The sequence below is a fragment of the Mauremys mutica genome, chromosome 24 (genome assembly GCF_020497125.1).
Source record: "Mauremys mutica isolate MM-2020 ecotype Southern chromosome 24, ASM2049712v1, whole genome shotgun sequence".
Classification (NCBI taxonomy): domain Eukaryota; kingdom Metazoa; phylum Chordata; order Testudines; family Geoemydidae; genus Mauremys; species Mauremys mutica.
In genome coordinates, this window is record NC_059095.1 from 5,087,312 (window position 1) to 5,111,497 (window position 24,186).

The following is a 24,186-nucleotide window of genomic DNA, read 5'->3' on the forward strand; positions in this document are numbered from 1 at the left end:
AGCCCAGGTCTGGATCTGAACGGCCCCTGGGGTGGGAAGGGGCTGTTCAAACCCAGCCTGAATGGTCTGCGCCCAGTTCAGGCTTCTTCGCTCCATCATCCCTCTGAGCAGCAACGGGCCCTTTAAGAAACTACGTGACGTCACCCGACCGGCAATAACCCCTCCCCTCAGGCCGCACGCGGCGGCTTTGTAGCCATAAGGCTGGGGCGTGGGCGGTGCCAGACGTTCCAAAGCCGAACGCTGGCGGCCCGGAGGCGGGGCTAGCGGAACGCTGAGGCTGCCCCAGCAGCCGGCCGGCGCGGGGACAGAGAGCCTGGGGGCTTCCCTTAAAGGGGCCGCGCTGGCTATGCAGTGAGCAGGTACCGGGGCGAGCGGTAGAGCTACACGGGGCGGGAGGGCGGCGGGGCTCGGGGTGTGTGGGTCCTAGAGACAGGGGGAGTCCTGGGGGTCCCAGTGGGGCAGGACCCATCTCAGGTCAACAGAGGTCACTGGAAGTTGCAGCAGAGTTGCAGGTGGGCTGAGGGGTAGCAGCTGCTGGCTCTGTAGCTGCAACTTCTGCATCTGGGCAGGGCGTCTCCTGATCCCTGCCCGGACCCCAGCGCAGAAGGCAGCGTCTCTTGCCCACTTCAGGGGAAGCAGAGACCCTGCGACCCACCCTCTCCCAAGTGCTCCCCCGTTTTCCCCCTCTCTCCTTTGGGGTGTGATTGCTCCCTTCCTTCCTGGCCTCTGCAGTGCCAGGGCTTGGACGCTAGCCAAGGGCATCCCGGAGTGTTTGAAGGCGTGGGCTTGCCAGGGAATCAGTTCGCTGCATCCCAGTGTTTATCAAATCCCTGGAGTCACTTCCAGAGTATGCAGGGAAGGAGGTGGCAGTGGATGGCTGGCTTTTATCTGGCACTAGTTTATCAGCGTAAAGCTGGTGGAGGGGTGAGGATGAAGATCGTGCTGGTACCAGAGTGCAAGAGAAGACACTGAAAAGACACTGGAGAACCCAGGGAGTGGGGAATGCTAGTTTATTATTAGTCCGCAGAAAGCTGCTCCCCACAGGCTGAGGGCCTGGATCTCCATTGCCTGCACTTCGTGCAGTTGTTTATACCAGTGCAAATGTGACTGAATGGGAATGGTTGTGGGTTTGCCCTGGGGTCAATGGCAGCATGAGGTGCAGGGTGACAGAGCCAGCCCTGTTGAGGGGTTCTGATTACATCAGGGTAGCTGTGCCAGTGAAGCTCCAGTGCTTTGCTGTGTAATCGGCACTTCCGGGGAGCAGCGTGTACAGACCTGATCAGAGCTTTCTTGGCTAGGTTATTTCCTCCTGATGATAAAAACCCATTTGTATGAAAATCCTGCACGGAGCATCCTGGGCTTTTCTGTGTGAGATTAACTTTCCTCCTGTCTAAATATAAATAGTTGTAGGTTGATTTCAGTGTGGCTACAGTCCCCTTGGTGGTTAGGGTGGAGGGATTTGTGCATCAGAGACAGCCCATCCTAACACAGTTCCAGTTACTACTGTTTTTACATTTTGGTGGGTTCAAATGCTCTCTCAGTTCTGGGTGGCTCTTTCATTACACTTCAGCTTTTTCCCATGGCTACCATTTTGATAACCTCCTACTGACAAGTTACTTGATTTTTTTTAAATTTGTTTTTGGCAAGCAGGTGCCAGGGTAGGTTGATATTAGCCTGACGCTCACGTGCAAATGCTTTATGACCAACGAGCAAACCATCAGTATATCAAGGGCTTATGTCAACTTAACTGGGAATTGCAGTGTTGCCAACTCTTGTGATACCTGGTGTTTTATTTAAAGTCCCAGACATGGAATCCTCTGATTATGTGAAAAATCTCATCTTTTTCTTTCTTTTTTGAAGTAAGCTTCTACTCCTCATGGTTGCAGAGAAAAGCTTGAAAATGTGACCCAAGTACAGCTTACAGGCTCAGAAAACAGAAGGCAAACAAAAAGAACCCAATGTTTATATTTATATCTACATCTATATCCTGATTTTTAAACCAATTCTGAGAGTTATTTGGGCCTGCCTCAATGATTGTTGAACATTTGGGGCTGGCAGTGCTAGAAACTGGAGACCTGGGCTGTGTTCCCTGCTCTGCCACCGATCTGCTGGGTGACCTTGAGCAAATCACATTTCCCCTCCCACCCTTTGTCCGTCTCGTCTGTTTAGACTGTGAGCTCCTTGGGGGGAGGGGACTGCCTCTTACTGCGTGTGCAGCACCTGGCACTGTGGGGCCCTGACCTTGGTTGGGATTGCTGGGCATTATTGGACTGTAAAGAATAATAAAGTAAAGGATTGTGTTTAAAATGGCCTTGTATATTTGACTGCTGGGTGATGTGTAAAGTGGGCCTGAAAGCTTTTTCTCCCTTACAATTCTGCTAGTTTTTAACCTTGGCAATATCAGGTGTTGAAATCAAGCAAACCAACACCCCGTCATTTCCTTCCTTGCTGCAGCATGAGTGATGCAGAACTGGCCTGCACACGCTCTGCAAGATCAGGACGGGTCACTCAGAGCAGCTGTATTTGCTGGGCTTTTCAGCCCTGACTGACACTGGGCATTGATCTGGCCATTGTGAGTCACAAGGGCCCTAAGTAACATCAAGGCCCTGGTGGGTGGATCAGGCCATGAGCTGCCTGATTCTTAGTGCAGGTGGGGCATGGGTGTCTGTATATCCGAGAGATTTTTCCCTCCAAGCCCCATTGCCTGAGGGCTCACCTGTGTGCTGCATGTAGTGGACAGGGCATGTAGTCTCCTGGCCTCCATTGTCCGCTCTGCTGTTGCCTCACTGTGTTCCTTGGCCAAATCAGTTCCCCTCTCTGGGCCTCAGTTTCCCCATCTGTAAAATGGGGGTTAGGGGAAGGTGGGAGCGCAAAGCCCGATTGCAATGCCCTGTGCCCCAGGCAGGGAAATCCTTCAGCCTGGCCCCTGCCTTAGTGCCGCTGATGTCAGGCTCTGCAATATGATTAGAAGGATTTCCTGGCAACATCATAATCCTGCCTTGCTGTGGGACCTGCTTATCCCCGTGGGCAAGGGGGAGCAGCAGACTAAGCCCCAGCAGCAGGGCACTACGGGTTGCCTGCCATGTTGCTCAGCATGGGGAGCATCGACTAGCGCTCAGCCACCAGACCCCATCTCTGAAGCGGATTCTGAGCTAGGACTGGAGGAGCTGCTCAGAACCAAGAGGTGGGGGAGAAAACTTGACTGTGAAACCAGCAGTCACTTGGATACTGACCAAGCTCCAGGTTTGCCCATGTAGTGCTCCGAGTTGGATGGACGTGTCGACATTTTTCTGGTACGGGGGGAGAGGGGGAAGATAGGTGAGTTTGCAGCTGCTTGGGTTACAAAACCCTTGTGGTGTTGAAATTGACTGGCCCTGGTGTTGAAATGAACCAGATCCAATCACAGGGACCGCAAGGGTCATCTCGTCTAACCCCCGTTCCATTGTTTTAACCTGCAGATGAGAATCCTTCAAATATGCAGAAAAGAGCTGGTTTTCTTGTGTGTGTCCGTGTCTGTGTCCGTGTCCCCTGGTCCAATTCTGCCTGCCCCCCAGCCCTCTAAGAAATCCCCCTTGCCGTTTTAATTGAATGCTGCACTTTACTACCTGATATTAACTGTTGTGGTGGAGTGCTGACTTCCACCCCAGAAGTGACTGCATTTTAATGGTGGATGAAATCATCACTGTGCACAAAGTGCCTTGGTTTCCTTTGCGAGGGGCTTGGAGGTAGCATTACGGAGCACAGTCTGAGAGAGATCTTTAGGAATGGAAGATGCTATAGATAATGTAGGGCAGGGGCTGTGTTTTTGTTCTGTTTGTTGCTACAGCACCTATCACAAGGGGATCTGGTCCAGGTACTACAATAATATAAACAATAATCATGAAAATATTATGAAGGGTTTGCTCCCAACGCCACTGACTTCAGTGGGCATCTTTTCAGTGAGAAATGAAATGTTCAATAGTTGTTTTTTATAATAGACACGTCTGTGGAATGTCATCGGTGCATTTTATTCCCCGCAAAGCGCAGGGTGGAACAGAATCGGGTTGAGTTGTTAACCGAATAAACTTTTCTGCTGACTCGGCTGCAGTAATCTCCAAGAAAATCAGCTCAACGAACTAAGTCTGTCTGCACCGGCTGGGAGCTTTGTGTGTCTGAGAGCCCGTGTCACAGGCAGGCGCGGCTGCAGTTGTCTCTTGTCGGACCAGAGTTTTGAAAGAGCTCACCTTGCTGGGTGTTCAGGCGAGACGGAGCCCGGAACAGTCCAAGGAGCTTGAACGTCTCTCTTAGCCACTACTAGCTCTGGTTCCTCCAGCCCAGGGTTGAGATGAGGGGGCTGCATGTGTTGGCAGGATTTGGAAACTGTTCTGTGCCTAGGCAGCGTCTCCTCTGTCTAAACTCTCGGCAATGAAGCTGAGCAGCATCAGATGTGAAAGCAGCATCAGCAGAGATGAAATCAGCCTGGGTTTGTGCTGAGTGCCAGGGTGCCGCGCTCCCCAAGATTGGCATTCACTAGCCCTTGGACTTCCAGCTACATGCTGTCAGGGCAGGGTCTGTCCCTGTGATGTAATGCCACAGCCTGGCTAGGCCCACTCCACGCGTGGTCCCTGGACAGTTGCCTCAGGACTAGGCCTGAGGGATGATCCCGTTTTAAGGCTTCCCAGCTGAGATCTGCTTTGTAGCGAGGATCCTTGTGCTGTGGGACGGGATTTGCCGATGTTCTGGGGCGGGGGAGGACTAGTTCTCTCTGTTCTCTCTGGTTTCCTGTCGAGTTACTGTGTTGCCTTGAAACAGTTGCGGCTATTGTTAGCTGGGGTGTGCGTGGAGGGGGCGGAGGGGGCCTGGGAAATGCCCTGACTGCTCATCCTTGTTGCTAAGACCAGGGCAGGTTCTAGAGACCTGTCCAGGGCACCCGGCTCTGTGACCCTGCGACAGTGCACTTGGCCTGGTTGGCACGACCCAGCTGTGATCTTTGCTCGTTTGGTGTTGGGGCATCTATTCCTGGCTGCCACCCTTTGTCCCTGAGTCAGCCTGGGCCGGCCTGAAGATCATGCAGCATCTTGCTAGGGTCAAGGCACTGACCCATCTTGCCTGTAGACGGTGGCGTTGGCAGATTTCAAACTCTCTCTTCAAGAAGCTCTGCCTTCGCCAGCTGCGTCAGCCCTGCAAGGGACGGAGACCTGCCGAGCCTGCTGCTGATTGTGTAAAACCATGTTATCTTCCCTCCCGCTCCTGTTTGTCTGCTTCAGCGCCGGGTGCATCCCGTCACAACCCTGGACAGCGAGCTCTCTGGGGCAGGGCCCGTCTCTGGAGGCCCGTCTGTGCAGCGCCTAGCGTAGCGGGGCTTGATTGGGGCTGTGGGCCCTATTGTGAAACGGGCACTAATGTAACCCTGATAGGGGAGCAGATCAGCTGGGGCCATTTCCTCCCATCTCTTTTCAGCTTAGATCCTGCTCCAGCCCAGGCTGGGCCAAGCTTCAAATCCCCAGGCTGCCAGGGCCAGCCAGGTGCATATGACTGTGGGAGGCTTGACCCCTGCGGAGCCTGGTGATGGGCCGGCAGTGATGTCTCCGCTTTGGGCTCCCTGCACAGAGAGATCCTCCCTGTGTTACAACAATTCCTGCTCTGTGGTGGCTGGTGGGGCCGTGTCACTGGGGAGCCCAGGACACCTGATAGCCCTGAAACCTCCCCCGCCCAGGTCTTGCTGCTGAGCTGATGCTTTGTTTGCTTCAAAGTCATTCTTTTAAAACTGGCTGGTTCTTTTCTCCCTTGGCCCGGCATGCGGTCTTCCAACTGCCCATGTCCCCAGGTGCAGCGGGGTGGGAATGGGAGGACCCGGTCTGGTGGCCAGCTGGGTGCTCCCGCCCTGGGCATCGAGTTGCACGGGAGTTGTGCCGGGGGCTGTCTGTTCTGCTGGGCTGTGAACAGAGCCACTCCTGGGAGGGTGGGAGCCCAGCGGGCGGGCGGCGTGCCAGGGCCCATGGGCAAGGTTCCCACGCCAGAGGGTCATGTTACCAATTAGCTTCCAGGCTGCTTTGTTACTTAATGGGTGACTTGGAGTCGCTGAGCCGTTGCCACGGCAACCTCCTCCCCTCTGTAAAAGACGCCTTCTTTGTTCTCCAAAGCTCCCATACAAGTTCGGTGAGCCCTGGGGGCCGGGGTGGGACAGCGGGGGGCCAGAGATCCGGCTGTGGGTAGGCAGAGCTGAGTAATGGCAGCAGGCAGAGATCAGGATGATGGCGCTGGCTCAGGCAGGTTAGACCCAGGGGGCCTCTGAGCAACCCCTGCAGCCAGCGCTCCTGCCCCATGCCCTACAGCGCCCCCTGCTGGGAGAGGCTGGGACTGGGTTACCCAGGAGTTCCCTCCTCTTCCAGTGCTCCTGCCCCACTCCCTACAGCGCCCCCTGCTGGGAGAGGCTGGGACTGGGTTACCCAGGAGTTCCCTCCTCTGCCGGCGCTCCTGCCCCATGCCCTACAGCACCCCCTGCTGGGAGAGGCTGGGACTGGGTTACCCTGGAGTTCCCTCCTTTGCCGGTGCTCCTGCCCCACGCCCTACAGCGCCCCCTGCTGGGAGAGCCTGGGACTGGGTTACCCAGGAGTTCCCTCCTTTGCCGGCGCTCCTGCCCCACGCCCTACAGCGCCCCCTGCTGGGAGAGCCTGGGACTGGGTTACCCAGGAGTTCCCTCCTCTGCCGGCGCTCCTGCCCCACGCCCTACAGCGCCCCCTGCTGGGAGAGCCTGGGACTGGGTTACCCAGGAGTTCCCTCCTCTGCCAGCGCTCCTGCCCCATGCCCTACAGCGCCCCCTGCTGGGAGAGGCTGCCACTGTCCAGAGTTCTTACTGTCCCCCATAGCTCCTCCTGCAGGAAGAGGATGGGGCAGGTGTGGCCTCAATGACTCTTGTTGTCCAGAAGCACCTTATGTAGCAGGGGGACTTGCATTTAAGTCGATTCTCCACTGATTTTTGTTCCCCAGCCTTCACCAGAGAGCCGGCGGTGTTAGCATGGTGGGGGCAGCCCTGCCTCCATCTGCAGCATGGGGTTTGGGACCCAGCTGGGGCTGCTGCTGTGGAAGAACTTCACCTATCGGCGCAGGCAGAAGGTGAGTCGGCTCGGCAGGAATTTGCAGCCAGGGACCAAGAGCCCTAAATCCCACTGGGCACAAGCTGCAGCGGAAAAGGGGAAGCTCTCCCGCTCAAGAGCGGCCCCTGGTGGAGATGGGTGGGAATGAGCCACTGTTTATGGGGCCCAAGTGAGTTTAGATGGAAAAGAGCTGGGTTCCTCCCCTTCATTTCCATGGGGATCCCTCTTCTCCTCCCTCCTCTCATTGCCCTTCTGTCTGCACCAAACCCCCATCTCCTAAACTTCCCTGGATCCAGAGGGGGAAGCTACCTTCTATCACAGCAGCTCCTGGACTTACCCACCTGAGCAGGGTGGCTGAGCCCCAGGGCTGCAGACCGGGAGTTTGGCATGGGGTGCTGGTGCCTGGGTGGGTCTGATGGTGGGGGTGAGAGATCGGGGGGTCGGGGGACGGGCTCCCATTCAGACTGTGGAGAAGTTAACAGCAAAGGTCTCCTAAAAAGCTGTCCATCCGGGCAAGATCCCTGAGAGGAGAGATTGGAACTCGCCTCCCATTGTGCTCAGGATGATCCCCAGGTTGTTCACTCCCCATCTGTGTGGCTCACAGCGGAGTGGGCTGACCAGGCTGGTCCCCTCTGCTCCCATTGCTGCCCCTGCGGGTTCCATGTGAATCATCCGACCACTCTGCGCCTGCCTCTGTCTCTCTCCAGATCCAACTCGCCATTGAGCTCCTGTGGCCCCTCTTCCTCTTCTTCATCTTGATCTCGGTGCGCCAGTCACATCCCCCTTTCGAGCAGCATGAATGTAAGTGCCGCCCCCTGAGGTGGAGACCCAGCTAAACCAGTTGGCCCAAACCGGTTTCAAACCAGTTCTCGTAATGCCCTTCCCCGGTCCTCGGCTGCCTGTGGCCCAGCACCAGGGCTAGGGGAGGGGCTTCTCCGTGCACCAGGGGATGAAATTCACTCTGTGCCAGGGATTGGGTGGTCTGCCCCATAGTGGGCATCTCACAGAGTTTAGCACGATGGGCAGGGCCTGCTCTGAAGAGGACGTAGACTGAGAGCGGGCTTCTGTGGCTGGGTCGAGGGCGTGGGTTTGCAGAGCAGCATGGAGGAGATGTATGTATCTGCGGCCTAGCCGTGTCCAGCGCTGTTGGCTTTTTGCTTGCATGGGGCCCCCCAGAGGGACGGGGAGTGGAGACACCAGGGTCTCTGCCCAGCAACCCTTACGTAGACCCACGGCTGACGTTCAAGTTGCATCTGACCTTCCTCTGCAGCCTTCTAGCTCCTTCCGGGCTCTCTCCCTCCCTCTGCAGGTCACTTCCCCAACAAGGCCTTGCCCTCGGCTGGGACGCTGTCGTGGATTCAGGGCATCATCTGTAACGTGAACAATCCCTGCTTCCGGTACCCGACGGCCGGCGAGACGCCCGGCGTGGTGGGGAACTTCAACCAGTCCATGTGAGTCGCCGTCTCACGTGCTCCCCTCTCTGGCTTCTGATGTTGCACCAGCGGGGGTACGAACGGCTGCCTTGGTTTGTTGCCAGGCAATCTGTGGCTACATGCAGCGTGGCCTTGATCCACCCCCACACGATGGGAGCTGGCCCCCCGATTGCACCATGATGGTTGGGTTGGGGACTGGGGGCCACCCATGCTTTGCTCAGCTGAGACATCCCCTCTCCCTCCTGCTCCCCCAGTTGGCAACTTGTCGCCAGCCCAAGGGATACCGCTCATTCAATGTAGACAATTCTAGCTGCTCTTCCCCGAAGGCCTGGAGAGATTGCAGCAACACAGTGCTCCACCTTGATCCAAGCGCAGGTGTATCCTGTGGAAACTACAACTCCCAGCATGCAATGCTCCTTACTGTTTCAAGCAGGTGGGAGTGTGGCCCACAATTCCCAGCATGCAGTGATGCTGCTTATTTCAAGGGGGAGGAGGTGCAGCTAGAGGTGAGTATAACTCCCAGCATGCAGTGCTCCTGGAGGAGAGTAGTCTTTTGCCTGGAGAAGGCATGCTGGGGCATGTAGTCTTTTTGGACCACACAATTGGCTCAAAAGGGAGCATGACGGTGGGGTCTCCAGACTGCATTTGGGCAGGGGAGCTAACTCCCGGCCCCAGTCATAGGCTGCCTCCCCGTCCCAGGTAGAAGGGAGCAGGCAGTTCTCGGAGGGGAGCAGATGCTAAGTGATGACTTGGTCTCAGCTCCTTGTCTCTCTGTCCCTGCAGCATCTCCCGCCTGTTTGCGGATGCCCGGAAGGTGCTGCTCCATGCCAACAGCAAGCAGACCCTGAGCAGCTTTGGCCAGCTCCTGCCTGCCCTGCGCCGGCTCTGGGGGAACGGCGCTCCGTGGATGGGTAAGGCCTCCAGCCACACAGCCATGACTGCAAGGAGGGGTTGATCCGATATCCTGCTGTGACACCCTGGCATTTTAACTTTGATCCAGGCCCGATGGGGAGCTGTGCTGCAAAACTTGAAGTGAATCAGCGGTTGGGCTCCTGATTTATGACATTCCCCCCCCTACCCAGGACCCCCAAAGGTCTGAACCCCCCCCCCACCCCTTTTGGGTGTACACCAACAGGGCTTCTCTCACAGCACCCTGCAGGATCAGGCCCTGTAGGTACAGTAACTCCTCACTTGAAGTCGTCCCGGTTAACGTTGTTTCGTTGTTACATTGCTGATCAATTAGGGAACATGCTCGTTTAAAGTTGTGCAATGCTCCACTATTACATTGTTTGTCTGCCTGCTTTCTCCACAGCTGGCAGCCTCCCTCCTCCACCCCCCAGCGCTTCCCACCCACCAGCAGACCCCACGGCCCAAGTCCTCACTCCTCCCCACTCCCTCCTAAATGCCGCAAGCCAGCTGATTGGGAGTGGGGAGGTGCACCTCCTCTCTCCCTGCCCTGCCTCCTGCCCACGGCAATCAGCTGGCTTGTGCGTTCAGAAGGGAGGGGAGGAGCAAGGACACAGCAAAGCGGGAGGAGGCTGGTGGGAGAAGAGGATGGGTGGGGGCTTGGGGCAAGGGGTGGAGTGGGCAGGCTGAGGATTGAGCCCCCTGCCCCTGATGCTTGCAGAGTAGGGGAAGCTGCCGCTGCTGCTGTGCAACATGCTTCTTCTAGCCTACAGCACCTTCAGCCTCCTTGCCTGCCTCATCTCCAGTGCCAGTGGGCTATGTCTGTATTAAATTGCTTGTTTAAAAGTGTTTAAAATGTGTATATAACGCCTTTTGTCTGGCAAAAATTTTTCCCCTGGAACCTAACCCCCCCCTATTTACATTAATTCTTATGGGGAAATTGGATTCGCTTAACATTATTTCACTTAAGGAACAGAACTACAGTGTTAAGTGAGGAGTTACTGTACGTCTTCACTGCAGAGGTGACTCAGGCGATTGGCGTGTGGGTGTTAGCAGCTACACTCGATTGCGTCCACACTGGGGCTGCATTTAGTGGCGTATGTTGCTAGGACTTCTGAGGGCATATCTCATGGTGCTTGGCGCTGCAGTTAGCTGAACTACTCTGGTTCTTTCCCAGTGAATTTCCCAACCTCGTTGACGCTGTTTTCTCGTTCCCATTGCTCCTCTTCTGGCTTGGCCTCACCTCCCCCCCTTCTCTCCATGTGTCCCCCAGCCAGGCCAGTCAAGGACTACCTGAAAGAGGGCGAGACCTTTTCCCACTTCCTCCGGACCAACGCCTCCCTCCCCCCTGCCCTGGTGGAGGAGCTGTTGGGAGCTCGGTTGGACCTGCGCATCGTGAGTAGGGCTGATGCCCGAGGTCTGTGATAGGGACCGGGGGCTAGGAACCCCGCCCTCCTGTTTGTGGGTGTATGGCAGGGCCAGATCCTCCATTACCCATGTGCCCTCTTGGGAGCCACCCAGTGGCAGTTGGCACAGGGGTCCCAGCTGCCAGCGCCTTGCAGAGTCCAGTAACGTTGGGGCACAGGGAAGGGATTGAGAGGAGGAAGCAGGGAGAGACAGTTTCAGCAGAGAGGGGAGCGTGACGCAGACACACCAGGAGGTTGTTCTGGATGGGGGAGGATGCCAAGCCGAAGGTTCTTGCCCCAGGAGTGAGGAGGGACAGAGAGGAGGCTGGTGCTGAGGGGCAGGGGTGTCGGATACATTGTGCAGTACCAGTATCCCGGCCCCACCTTGTCCCAGCAGTGAGTTCTTAGGGGTGGGGAAGCTCAGTTGTTGTTTGTATTCACAGTGGGACCTAAATGCCCCAACTGAGATCAGGGCCCTTGTGCCAGGTGCTGTACGTGCACTTGGGGGCAGAAGTCCCACAAGTTCTGTGACGCTTTGGGGTTCGACCCAGACCACAAGGGATTGTGGTGCCGTCTTCCGTGTAACCCGGGGGGCTTCTGTACTGTGCAGCTCTGGCTCCAGCAGCCGCCTTACAGCACAGTAACCTCACCCTGGCGTTCGCCAGCCTTCCTCCTTGTGGTACGACACCAACACCCATCCCCCCAACCGTCTGCCCCACAGTGTCCAGCTCTCTCGCCGGGAGTGAATCCGTGTGCTGCTCCCTTAAAGAGACAGTACCCCATTGCGTACTACCTTAACTGGCGCTAACAAACCCTCTGTGGTAATCAAAGCACTGAATTGGCTTATAGTGGAAGTAAAACAAGTCTATTAAGCAAAAAGTCGTAGGTTTAACTGTTCCCAAGGGTATGGAGTAAAGATAGGAAGGGTGACGAGCACACAAAACTAACAACACGCTGCCAGGACTAAAACCTGACATCACAAACGAGAGTCTCTTGTTCCAAGGGGTGTTTCTCACCATGTCTCTTCTGCAGCCTGGCTGGCCAGGCCGCTTCACAGATCTCAACGTGCCTCTGTCTCCTCCAGTGAAGGAGGCCAGAAGGGCTTGTTCTCTCCACTAATGGTGTCCCAAATTTTGTTGACCTTGCTTCAAGAGGCAGGAAGGCGGCTTCCTGGGGGTGCTGCCTCCACCCCCAGCAAGACTAAGTGGCCGTCTGCCCCTGCTTGCGAAACGTGCTCATCTTTGTCTTTGGTCTCCCCTGGCTTAATTTACTTACGCGGACGGAACCACATTCCTTTGTCGGGAGCAGGCATGGCCCAATACGTGTTAAGCACACCTGTCCAGCATCGATCTATAAAGTCTTTTGTGGGTTTACCGTCCGTACATCACAGCAGAATGTTAATGATCAGTGAGTTATTGGTTTTCCAGTGATAGATCCCATCCACCTTTGGGGTATGTATTGTGACAACAGGGGGCCGACTGGCACTGGGGAGCTCACACTGTAAACAGACAATGGAGGTGTCCCCATTTTACAGAAGGGGAACAGAGAGGTTAGGGGACAAGCCCAAGGTCACCCAGGGAGTCTGTGGCAGTGCTGGAAGACAAACCCAGCTCTCCTAGGCTGGTGTGTTGACCATAAGCCCTGCCTGCCTTCCCCAGCCTCTGCCCAAAGGGCCATGTGCGCTGGGCTGCTGTTGCTTCCGGAGCTCCTGCTGTGCCGGGGGTGCTGGAGGTTGGAGGTAGGGAAAAATCTGTCGCAGTGGCCCGCAGGCTGCCCATGTCAGCACAGAACATGGCGCGCTGGAGCCTGTGGTCGCCTCCGGCTGCGTGGCCAGACTGAAACCGAGGAAGGCTGCAGGGGCGTCTGACCGGGAGGGCTGTCCACTGCTTCTCTGGCTACCGGGGCGTCTTGTCTCCCCCTGCAGCTCTCCCTTGCCACCACCGGCGTGCCGCTGAAGGACATCGTCTGCAACGCCTCCGTGCTGGCGGAGTTCCTGGTGGCAGCGGAGGCGAGCTCTGCCGAGCAGCTGCAGGGGCGGCTCTGTGCTCTGCCAGGGCCCACCCTCCAGGCCATGGAGCGCAGCTTCTTCTCACAAGCGGATTTCTCCCAAGTCTTGGCGGTAGGGGACGGGGTGGGGGGGCTTCCGGAGCTGTGGGGCTGGGGCTTCTATCATCAGCGTTTCCAAACTGTCTGCAGAAGGGACCCCCCCCGTCCGCTCCATGCCTGCCCCTGGGAGCCAATGGGAACTTGAGTGGGAGTGGGGCTAGGCGCTCTGGGTGTGTCCGGAGCTGGGTGCCAGGCGGCTGTGGAAGAGGGAGCTGGCTCTTGGCGCTGAAGTTTGTGCCTTGGGTCGGGGATCGGGGTGTGTGATGGGGGCTCCGTCCCCGTGCTGCCTGGCTGGTTCATCCTCTCCCCATTACGGAGCTAGATCTGCCCCTGGCTTAGGCTGGGGGTTGGGGGTGTGTGTGTCTGAGATGGGGCCACTCAGGCCCATAGCCCCCCGCAGCCCCAGTGAGCTGTCTCGCTGAGCTGCCAGGAGCCCCTTAGGGGGTCTGACTCTTCTGCCCTCTCCCCCTCCCGCAGGAGCGGCTGAGCTCTGAATCGGATGACGTGGCGCGCGCCGTGGAGACCCTGGTCACTTTCCTCCAGGGCACCGAGACGCTTGCGAAGGAGGTAACGGAATCCCTGCTGGCCCCAGGTCTGCACCGCTCCCAGCAGCTCCCCTGCCCTACAGCCCCGCTGGGACCCAGGGCCCGAGGTTTGGGGAACGACGCGTTTCTATAGGCAGACTCCTCCCCTGGCGCCACTGGCAGCGCTTGTGACCAGTGCCAGGTCTCCCCTCCACGGGCAGGGTTCAAAGTGTAGGAGTCCGTCAGCCGCGGATCGCTCTGCTAGGTGCGCCTGCTAGGGTGGAAAGGGAGCTGCTTCCCTAACTTCTTACTACCCCAGGGATGTGCAGCTCAGTGCACCCGGCCGGGCTTCCGCGTCCCCACCGCTGGGCCCCCTGCCGGCTTCTTGTACGGGGCTGCGAGGCCAGCCAGACAAGGAGTCTCCCCCGGCGCGCAGATCCCAGGATTCTCCAAGCCCGGTGGAGCTGCTGGGAAAATCTCTCTGCTCTTTTCCACCCCCTCGTGTCTGCGAACGAAACGAAACCTGAATATTGTGGTGGTTTTTCCCCCACTTTTCTCTCCCTTTTTTCCCTTCCAATCCTCCTTTCCCACCCCCCGCCCCACTCGAAAAGAGAGGTGGGGAAAGGAAGGGGGAACCCTTAAAACCAAACCCCGCCCATGGCAAATTACTCCCGTTTTGAGAACTGAACAATTGGGGGATTGGGGGGGGGGAATGTTTTGACTGAAATGAAAATATTCTTTGTGGTAGAAAAAAATACTTTACCCCCCCATGTTTAGGTGATTAGGCAGTGAGTGCCTGTGATCTGCCCCAAACCAGAGGGACCCCCCCCCAGGGGCAGTTCTGTCTCCCTGTGCCAGCCAGACGGTGGCCTCCTAACGAAGGGGCTCGTTTGTGCCAGCTGTGTTGGTGTGGGCGCCCGGGAACTGCGCTGAGACCCACCAACTCATTTCATATGGTGCCAATGGGGCACATACCTCACCACCCCCTCCCATCCCCACTCCACTGTCCCCATCATTCTCCCCCCAACCCCTGTCTCTGGGTGGCTGCTCCCAGGTGCCCCAGCACAGAGCACCCAGGGTCTCAGCTGCGTGTATGGTGGCCCTAGTTGTGAGTACACAGCGAACAGGGAAGGAGGGGGCCTGGATCCAGGCAGCGCTGGCATGACCCCTAACCCTCTCCGGTGGCGGCTGAGCAGGGATATTGACGTGGGGTGCCTCTCTTGTCCAGAGCTCTCCTAAAACAGCTAAATTCTCCTGCTGTAAACCCTCAGAAGCCTCTGGGGGAAGAGCCTGGCTGGGATATTGGTGCCGAGGGTGGGGAAAGTGGCGTTGGGGCGGAGCTGGGCTTCAGATCTCTTTGCTTGGGTTCTGGATCCTGTCCCTGCTTTTACCCAGACCTCGCAAGAGCATTGTTACTAGGGAGACAGCCTGGTCTAGTGGCTGGGACTTGGGAGACCTGGGTGCTGCCACTGACCTGCCGGTGACGCCAGGCAAGTCATTGCCCTGCTGTGTGCCTCAGTTTCCCCTCCTGCCCTTTGGTTGTTGACTCTCTACGGCAGGGATTGTGTCTCACGAGGCCAAAGATACGGGGGCTGACGGGCGCAGGAGGGATCCCTGTGGAACACGATCCTTTCCCCTCCCTGTTATTGCTGGCTCCCCATGCCCTGCTTTGCCCAGCCCCGCAGGGATGGCCCCGGGTGTGCTCCCTGCTCATGGCCTCTTCGGGCACATCTCTGCCAATGGCGTTAATGTCCATTAGGCGCTAGCGGGAAGGGGGAGGGATGTTACCCCCGGTTCAGGCCGAGCTCCCCAATCCCTTGGTTAGCAGCTTACACCAGAGCTCCTTTGCGGTTCAGGGGCTGTGACAGGGGAGCCCCCCAGCTGGACGGGCACAGTGGGGTGATTGAAGGCATCACGCTGGTCTCCATCCTCTCCTGCCCCACCCCCGGCGGAGGGAAGGACCCGAGAGTGAGAGCGAAGGGCACTGCTGGCGGGTCTGGGCAGAGGTCCCGGTCTCTACACTGGGAGGGGCTTGGCTGGGACTGGGGAGGGGCCTTTCTTCCCCCCTCCTTCTGGCACATGGGTCTGGGGGGCCCTGGGGGGCTGCGTACCTGTCCCACGGTCTCAGCCCACCGTGCACAGCACCCAGCCCGTGTTGGTTTTTAGGCCTGGTGCCCATGGGCGGCTGGTGTCTCCCGCCCCAGGTTGGCACCATGACCAGCTTTGCAGAGTTCCGGCAGGAGCTGCAGGCGCTGTCGGGGCGAGACGCCGGCTCCTCCCTGCAGGGCGCCTTCGAGGCCGTGTCCCGCATCGCCTGCGGGCACCCGGAAGGGGGCGGCCTCAAGATCCCCTCCCTCAACTGGTACGAGGACAACGACATCAAGGCCTTTCTGAACCGCAACAGCTCAGAGCAGGGAGCTGTCCCGCTGGACGACACCACCAGTGAGTGAGTGGGGAGCTGCCTTTCCCCGCCGGGGCAGGGGAGCTGGGGGATGCAGCAGCAGGATCCCACGTGGGTGGAACTGACCCAGCTTGGGGCGACAACAGGATTTGAACCCGGGCCGCGCTGAGCCGCGAGCGCGAGGCTCTAGTGCCTGAGCTAAAGGAACCAGTGCCTAAAGCAACCCAACCTCTCACCCCTACTGTGCAGGCAGCCACTGGCGGGGGGCAGAGATCCCCCTCCTAGGGCGGGTTAGGCTGGGCTCTGGCAGCCCCGGGTGGGAGGTTTCCTGGCAGGGCTGCAGTTCGGGGGCAGGGAGGAGAGCTGGGCTTGACTGAGGGGTGTATCCTCTGCCCCAGGGGAAGCTGCAGCCCAGGGAGGTTAGAGGGGAAGGGGCCTTAGCCAACCCCAGTGCGGGGTTGGGGGGGACAGCAGGGAGCCAGGGCTGGGTCTGGAGGGGAGAGGGAGATTCCATGCCCAGCCAGCAGGTTTATTGGGGGTGGGAGGCGGCAGCTCTGTAGAGGGGATCCCCCTTTCCCCAGCCTGTGGGTTTATTGGGGGGTGGGAGGGGCAGATCTATAGAGGAGCTCCCCCCATCTCCAGTATACAAGTTTATTGTGGGGGAGGGGGGGCAGCATGACCACTTCTCTCGATCCTTCCCCCCCCCCCACCCCGCAGGCCCCTACTGCAAGGAGCTGATCCAGAGTCTGGAGTCGAACCCGCTGTCCCGGATCCTGTGGCGGGGGATCAAACCTCTCTTCATCGGAAAAATCCTCTACGCCCCGTCCAGCCCCAGCACGCGAAGGATCATGGCCGAGGTGAAGCAGTTGGGAGGTAGGGTGGGGGCGGGGACGAACCCCAACCATGCAGAGTCAGCCTGGAGCACCCAGGGGGCCCCCTTAGTGCCTAGGGATCTCCCCCCGCCCCCCCCCCCCCAGACTGTGGGCTCTGGCTGGAGTCCCATGGGCCTCCCATCCACTCTACCGGAGGGGCGGTGGGCCGGGGGCAGGCTGGAGTGGGGCATGACCCCCAGCCGGGCCAGCAGCCTGTCTCGCCGACCCCTTGCTCCTCTCGGCCCAGGTGAACCGGACGTTCCAGGAGCTGGCCGTGCTGCGGGAGGTGCGGGGCACCTGGCAGGAGCTGGGGCCTCGGGTCTACGCCTTCCTCAACAGCAGCCTGGAGATGCGGGTCCTTCAGGTCTGTGCCAGCTGGGGGCCGGGCAATGGGGGAGCCAGAGGAGCGGGTATAGGGGGAGGGTGTGGGGGCCCAGAGGGAGGGGTGTGGGTGGATGGGTGTGGGGGGCAAAGGGAATGGGGAGGGGGTGCAGTGAAGGGAATGGGGTGGTGGGGCTGGGGAAGGGGGTCAGCCCCACTCTGGCCCCGTAGCGGGGCCGTGTGCTGGCTGGGGGACGGTGCCACCCCCTGAGGCAGCCCTGTCCCCGTCTCTTTGCCCCGGCAGAGCCTGCTGCGGGCACCTGCCACCTCCCGCCTGGTGGAGCAGCGCCTGAACCGCACCTCGTGGGACCTGTCGGCCGTGGGCGAGTTCCTGGCGGGGGTGCCAGGGGGCGAGGCCTACACCTGGCGCCAGGCCTACGCGGAGGTGGACCAGGTTGTGGGCACCCTGTCGCAGTTCATCGAGGTGCGGCGCGTGCGAGTAACACCCCCTGGCTTCCCGCCTCTGGACCCCCCCGCGCTAAGGGCCCTGCTCTCCTGCTCTTGCCCACAGTGTGTCTCCCTGGACAAGGTGGAGGCGGTGGCCTCCGAAGAGCAGCTGGTGTCGCGGGCCCTGCAGCTGCTGGAGGGGCGCCAGTTCTGGGCCGGCGTGGTCTTCCTGCCCCCAGACAATGCCACCCCCGGGGAGCTGCCCCCCCACGTCCGCTACAAGATCCGCATGGACATTGACGATGTCACCCGCAGCAACAAGATCAAGGACAGGTGCGGGCGCCTGGGGGAGGGCCCTATAGAAATGCTGACCCCCCTGATCTCCTCTCAGTGGGGTCCATATCTGGGGGTGCTTTGCCCTGGCCTCGCTCACGTTCTCTCCGCTCACTCAGGTTCTGGGACCCAGGCCCGGCCGCTGACCCCTTCAACGACCTGCGCTACGTCTGGGGGGGCTTCGTCTACGTGCAGGACCTGGTGGAACGGGCCGTCACGCGGGTCCTGAGCGGCACGGCCAGCCGCACCGGCATCTACCTGCAGCAGATGCCCTACCCCTGCTACGTGGATGACGTGTGAGTGGCCGCGTGCTCCCCGGACGGGATCCAGTCTGTCCACCCCGCAGGCTTGAGCAGGAGCAACATAAAATCGGGCGCCCCTTCTAGTCACGAACTCTGCAGGGCCCCCGCTGGGTAGGACAGGAATGGGTCTGTTTTCCTATGTATCTACCCCCCAGGCCCTGCCCCTATTCCTGCAGTGCCCCTAGTGACTGGGGTAGGAATTAGTCTATATCCCTGTGTATTCCCCCACTGCTCCTCCAGCCTATATCCTGCAGCGCCCCCTGCTGACTGAGATAGGAACGGTCTATATCCCTGTGTATTCCCCCCATTCCCTGTAGTGCCCCCTGCCGGCCAAGGCTGATCTCTGCTCTGTTTCCAAGACGGGAGATGATTCATTCCCCACCCTCTGCAGTCCCTTGCTGAGGTGTTCCTGCCCTTTGCCGTGGCTCTCTGGGACGCAGAGGCATCCTGTGTGGTGTCTGGCTCATGGAGTGTGGTGGGGCATTGTCTCTCATGTCCGTGGGCACCCGGGAACTGCGTGGAGCCCCCTCCTGCTCATTTCACAAAGTGCCAGTGGGGCACGGGGTTCAAGGGTTAACCCATCTGCTCCCCCCTCCACGCGCCCTCCCCCAGTTTCCTGCGGGTCTTGAACCGCTCGCTGCCGCTCTTCATGACGCTGGCCTGGATCTACTCGGTGGCCATGATCATCAAAGGGGTGGTGCACGAGAAGGAAGCCCGGCTCAAGGAGACCATGAAGATTATGGGACTCAGCAGCGGCATCCTCTGGCTCAGCTGGTTCATCAGCAGCTTCATTCCCTTCCTCATCAGCTCCTCCTTCCTCGTCCTCATCCTCAAGGTACGTCTGCAGAGCGCTGGTGGGAGGGGGGCAGTGCTGGGGGCACGGGGATCCCAGAGCTGGGGTAGCAGGATGGGGCTGCAGGTTGGGTTTGAGGAGCATTGTCCGATCCGGGCGTGGGGGAGCCCAGGGCTGGGGTAGCAGTGAGGGGCCTGTGGGTCGGGATTGAGGAGCATCGTCCGATCCGGGCGTGGGGGAGCCCAGGGCTGGGGTAGCAGGATGGGGCTGCAGGTTAGGTTTGAGGAGCATCATCCGATCTGGGTGTGGGGGAGCCCAGAGCTGGGGTAGCAGAGGGGGGCCTGTGGGTCGGGATTGAGGAGCATCGTCTGATTGAGGCGTGGGGGAGCCCAGAGCTGGGGTAGCAGGATGGGGCTGTAGATTAGGATTGACGGGCCGCAGCAGAGCTGAGTGTAGTGGGGGAGCCTGGCACTGCAGTAGCGGGGCAGAGAGGGCTGGGAGTGACGGGCAACGAGAGATCGCGGCGCCTCTGCCAGCCACAGCTCTAATCCGTCCCCCACACACACACACACGCAGGTGGGAGACATCCTGCCCTACAGCGACCCCGCCGTGGTCTTCCTCTTCTTGGCCACCTTCGCTGTGGCCACCATCGCCCAGTGCTTCCTCATCAGCACCTTCTTCTCCCGCGCCAACCTGGCCTCGGCCTGCGGCGGCATCATCTACTTCTCCTTCTACCTGCCCTACGTGCTGTGCGTGGCCTGGCGCGACCATATCACCTTCCCGCTGCGCCTCTGTGTGGTAAGATCCCCCCCGCTCCAGCCTGCCTGGAGGTCACACGCCCTGGATGTTTTCCGGTCCCGCTCCAGGGTGGCCTTTTCAGCCTGGCTCTAATGGGGTCTCCCTATGTGGGTGCCGATCGAAGGGGGCACGGGGGTCCTGGTGACCTGCTCAGAATTGTCCCATCCCCACAGCTGCTTACACCACCCACCCCCGGAGGAAGGCTGGACTCGGAATCTCTGCCCCTTAGCATTTCACAGGCTGGCCACTGAACCTGGCCATGGGAAGGTTGGTGGCCATGGGGAGAACAGGGCTAGTTCTCAGGGAGCTGTGCTGGGTCTGAGGGTTTCCTGGCTCTTGCTTCACCTGCCTCTCCCCCGCCAGAGCCTCCTGTCCCCAGTGGCGTTTGGGTTTGGCTGTGAGTACTTCTCCCTGTACGAGGAACAGGGTGTAGGGATCCAGTGGTACAACCTGAATGCCAGCCCCGTGCAGGACGACCCTTACAACTTCGCCACCTCCCTGGCACTGCTGCTCCTGGACGCGTGTCTGTACGGCCTGGCCACGTGGTACATCGAGGCTGTCTTTCCAGGTCAGCGGGTGGGGTTGGGAATGGATATGGGACTCGGATGCTCCCCCGAGCTCTGCCCATTTATGAACTGCCACTCTCAGTGAATTGTGCAGATCTTCATAATAAGTCCACACTTCTCCATTCTCACATAGGTAGATCATCAGTGACATTGCTTAGCCTTAATGCACCATCATTAGGTTTCAGAGTTAACAATCCAATTGAAATGAATAAGAGCAGCGTGTATTTTTCAGAGCTCCTTGCTGCCTGCAGACTCAGGCAGACGGCTCTGGGTCAGCTGAACCCAGATTCTTTTGTACTTGTCAGGACAAGAGACCTAAGGTTGTTTTCCAACTGATAGCTGAGATCCTGGAGCATAGTTTGCACCCGTGCTTTGGAACCCGGGGCGAGCCGAGCCGAGCCGATGCCAGCTGCTGCCTGGAGGCTGATGCTGCCCGTCTTAGGCATTTGCATGGCCTGTGGCTGGAATCGGGGCAAACTCCAGTGTGGAAAAGGCCCTAGGCCCACGGTCCCTGGGGGAATGAGAAAAGAAAGGCCCTAGGCCCCTGGGTGAGAAAAGAAAGACCTGGGATTAAAGCCAGAGCCCCTTCCCCCAGCTGGGCTGCACCAGACCCCCGATCAGATGGGGTTGTTTTCCATGCCCACCCTGCGCTCTCCGATCAGTTTCCTCCTCTGTTTGCGTTCAGGCCAGTACGGGATTCCCAAGCCCTGGAATTTTCCCTTCCTGAAGAGCTACTGGTTCGGAGAGTCGTCCTCCGACGGCTGCCACCCCTTCCCCACCAACTCCTTGAGCTCTGCGGAAGGTAAAGGGTTCCCCTCCCCTGTGCCCCGATCAGCCACAGAGGCAGTGTGGTCTAGTGACTGGAGTAACGGAGTTGGAGTCAGGAGAGCCATGCTCTGTCCCTGGCTCTGGGAAGGGAGTGGGGCCAGCAGTCAGAGTAAGTGGGCCGAAAATCAGGGCTCTTCCTAGGTTCGATTCCCTGTTCTGCAGGCTGGTTAGAGTGGGGGAGCTGGAGTCAGGACTCCTGGGTTCTGCTGCTGGACTAACAAAGTGGCTCCAGCCGCGTGCCAGCCAGGCCCAGCAGAGGGCCAGCCACCGGCTGATGGGGTGGGAGACGGGAGAAGAAGTGAGACAGTGGGTAGGTGGCAGCCCAGAGTCACTGACTAGCCCCAACCCATCCCTAACCCTAGGCTGAGTCTCCTGGTACCAACAACCAGCCCTGTCTCCAGCCCAGGTCCCTGCCCCATCTGTAGCCCTATGCTGAGTCTGCTAACTGGCCCCAAACCCTGGCCTGGGGGAGCGGGAGCCGCAGGGTCCTCCAAGGTGCCCCGACTCTGTGTGGTGTCCGGCACTGTGCCCACCTGCTGACTCTGCCTCCTGGCTTTTCAGTGCTGGTGGAGGAGCCGCCCGCGCACCTGCGCCCAGGGGTCTCCATCCGCAACCTGGTGAAGATTTACCGCAGCAGCAGCAAAGTGGCCGTCAACGGGCTGAGCCTCAGCTTCTACGAGGGCCAGATCACCTCTTTCCTGGGCCACAACGGGGCCGGCAAGACCACCACGATGTGAGCCCGAGGGGCGCGCCGGGAGGGCGGGGGTGGGGAATCCCTGGGGGTTCTGCGGGCACCGTGGGCGTGTTTCTCGTGGTGTTTGAGCCAACGTGGCTCGGCAGCTGCGGCACGGGCGTCGGGGGGGGGGGGGGATGCTGGGTGCCTCAGTTTCCCCCCATTGGTCCAATGGAGAGAATGGATGATTTTGAGCTGGCTTTGTAACGCGCTTTGACCACTGTGGTGAGAGAGGGCTGGATGTTCTCACTTGTATGAAGTGCTGGGGTCCGTGAAGCCCAGATCTAGTCGTGGGAAGCCCCCCCTGGCACTGCTCGGTGACGGAAGGTCACGATAGAGGGGATTGGGCCCGGTTAGGCCTGGGTGGGCCAGGCACTGAGCTGCTGTGGCAGGAGAGATCTGGAGTCGGACCAGTTGGAGCCGACGTCCCTCCGGAACCGTTTGCTCCACCGCCGGAGAGTCTCTCAGAGTTCCTGGTTTATTAATGAATAATGTGAATTCCTGAATCAAAGGGGGAGCCGGGCGCACGTCTCAGACAGTTGGGGTGGCCTGTATGCCCACGCCGGTGCCCGATTCGTCTCCAGCGCTGGTGGGAGTAACCCCACTGCAGTCAGTGTCCTGACACCTGCCAGGAGAGGAGATTCTGGGCCAGGGCCTTGGCTGGCAGCTCAGCTGGGTCTGTGAGCTGAGGACCTGGCCCAGGGTATGCTGGGTGGCTAGTGAATTTCAGCCCTGGCTAGCAGAGCAAAGAAATAGCCTCCCTTCCCCTGGGTGGAGTCACTGGCTCTCTTCGCTGGGTAGGGGTGTGTGCAGCTGCTGGATGAGCCAGTGTCCGCATGGTGTTGGGAGCTGGGGCCGTGTGGTCTGAATGCCCGGCAGGGCGGTGCCCCTGCCCGGCCGCCCTGCAACACCCCCCTGCCCTGAGCTCTTAGGCATCGGAGGTGGGCGCTGGAAACACTCCTCTGACTCTTCTTGCTTTGGTTTTAACCCCCTGTGTCCTGCTCCCCCGCTCCCAGGTCCATCCTGAGTGGTCTGCTGCCCCCCAGCTCCGGGACGGCCTACATCCTGGGCCGGGACATCCGCTCCGAGATGGACAGCATCCGGAAAACCATGGGGATGTGTCCCCAGCACAACGTCCTCTTTGACATGTAGGTGTGTGTGTGTGGGGGGAGAGCTAGGCATGGGTGGGGGGTGAACCCCAAGAGTGGGAGGGCGGATGGAGCTGGGGGAGAATTCCCTTGGGCCCTGATGGTTGGAGCACCCAGCCTCCCTGCTGCCTCCAGCCTGGAGGGCCTGTGGCCGGACCTTGCTCCCCGCCAGAGCAGAGCGCAATTGGACCCAGTGGCGCTGGAGAAGCCACCAGCCCCACTGTAGCAGCCTCAGCTCGGGGATCAACCGCGGGGGCACTTGCTCATTGAGTCCTGTTCCCAGTTCTGGGAGGGGAGGGGGCCTAGTGGTTAGAGTCCAGGGGGAGGGGGGCTTGAAGTCGGGACTCCTGGGTTCTGTTCCCAGCTCTGAGAGGAGCATTCTCTAGTGGTTAGAGCAGGGGGGCTGGGCATCTGTAGGGGCAGAGGTGGGATACTTCTCCTTGCCCTGTTGGGAGTCAGCTTTTCCCGGCCGCCCCCTGCAGCCTGACGGTGGAGGAGCACATCTGGTTTTATGGGCGCCTGAAGGGGCTGTCAGGGGAGCAGGTGAAGGAGGAGGTGAAGCAGATCATCCAGGACGTGGGGCTGCCCCACAAGCGCTGGGAGCAGACCAAGAACCTGTCGGGTGAGTGCCCTGGGCCCAGTGAGCAGGTGGTATGGGGACACAGGGGACAGGCTGGGCTCGGGTTAGGACCTGATCCTGGCATATTGCAGGCAGAGCTGCCTTTTAAAGGGAAAAGGAAGCCCCCGTCGGTTTACAAGTGGGTAACATAAGGGGCCCACTCCCAATCTGCAGGCTTCAGGGCCCAAAAGGATGGGTCTGCGGGCTCCCTGCTCTCTCCCATGATCCTTTATTGCTTATATCACTGTAGTTCCTAGGAGTCCCAGCCGTGGCCTGTTGCGCTAGGTGCTGTACAGACACAGAACAGACACGATCTCAGCCTCAGGCCTCGCTTGATTAACCCGATGAGGCAGGTGTGTTTATAGTGGTGCAGTCACGGGGAGTGGGGGAGGCGCATTCATGGACTCCCTGGCCCTGAATGGACCATTGTGATCCCTCCTGCGTAACATGGGCCACAGAGTGTCCCCCAAATAATCCCTAGAGCAGTTCTCTCTGAAAAACATCCCGCCCTGATTTAAAAAGCGCCTGTGATGGAGAATCCACTGTGACCTTCGGTAAACTGGTCCAATGCACG

At 59.3% G+C, this 24,186-nt stretch overlaps 1 protein-coding gene across 3 annotated transcripts in view; it reads left to right on the plus strand.

The window, feature by feature from the left end:
• Positions 1-220: 220 nt before the first annotated feature.
• The window catches only part of ABCA7 (ATP binding cassette subfamily A member 7), a 44,583-nt gene continuing 20,617 nt past the window's right edge, over positions 221-24,186 (plus strand). For 2 of the 3 annotated variants that reach the window (XM_044998899.1, XM_044998901.1), the window contains exons 1-21: positions 6,117-6,138; positions 6,970-7,095; positions 7,784-7,877; positions 8,386-8,527; positions 9,293-9,420; positions 10,689-10,810; positions 12,746-12,940; positions 13,405-13,494; positions 15,656-15,893; positions 16,570-16,709; positions 16,972-17,088; positions 17,350-17,529; positions 17,617-17,825; positions 17,945-18,121; positions 18,740-18,962; positions 19,497-19,718; positions 20,082-20,286; positions 20,970-21,086; positions 21,674-21,845; positions 22,862-22,993; positions 23,476-23,615. In XM_044998899.1, coding sequence (XP_044854834.1) covers positions 7,030-7,095; positions 7,784-7,877; positions 8,386-8,527; positions 9,293-9,420; positions 10,689-10,810; positions 12,746-12,940; positions 13,405-13,494; positions 15,656-15,893; positions 16,570-16,709; positions 16,972-17,088; positions 17,350-17,529; positions 17,617-17,825; positions 17,945-18,121; positions 18,740-18,962; positions 19,497-19,718; positions 20,082-20,286; positions 20,970-21,086; positions 21,674-21,845; positions 22,862-22,993; positions 23,476-23,615 — 3,109 coding nt within the window. In that variant the 5' untranslated portion in view covers positions 6,117-6,138; positions 6,970-7,029. Of the gene's footprint in view, positions 360-6,116; positions 6,139-6,969; positions 7,096-7,783; positions 7,878-8,385; positions 8,528-9,292; positions 9,421-10,688; positions 10,811-12,745; positions 12,941-13,404; positions 13,495-15,655; positions 15,894-16,569; positions 16,710-16,971; positions 17,089-17,349; positions 17,530-17,616; positions 17,826-17,944; positions 18,122-18,739; positions 18,963-19,496; positions 19,719-20,081; positions 20,287-20,969; positions 21,087-21,673; positions 21,846-22,861; positions 22,994-23,475; positions 23,616-24,186 lie in introns of those variants that run through there. The other variant, XM_044998900.1, reaches the window with a different exon arrangement.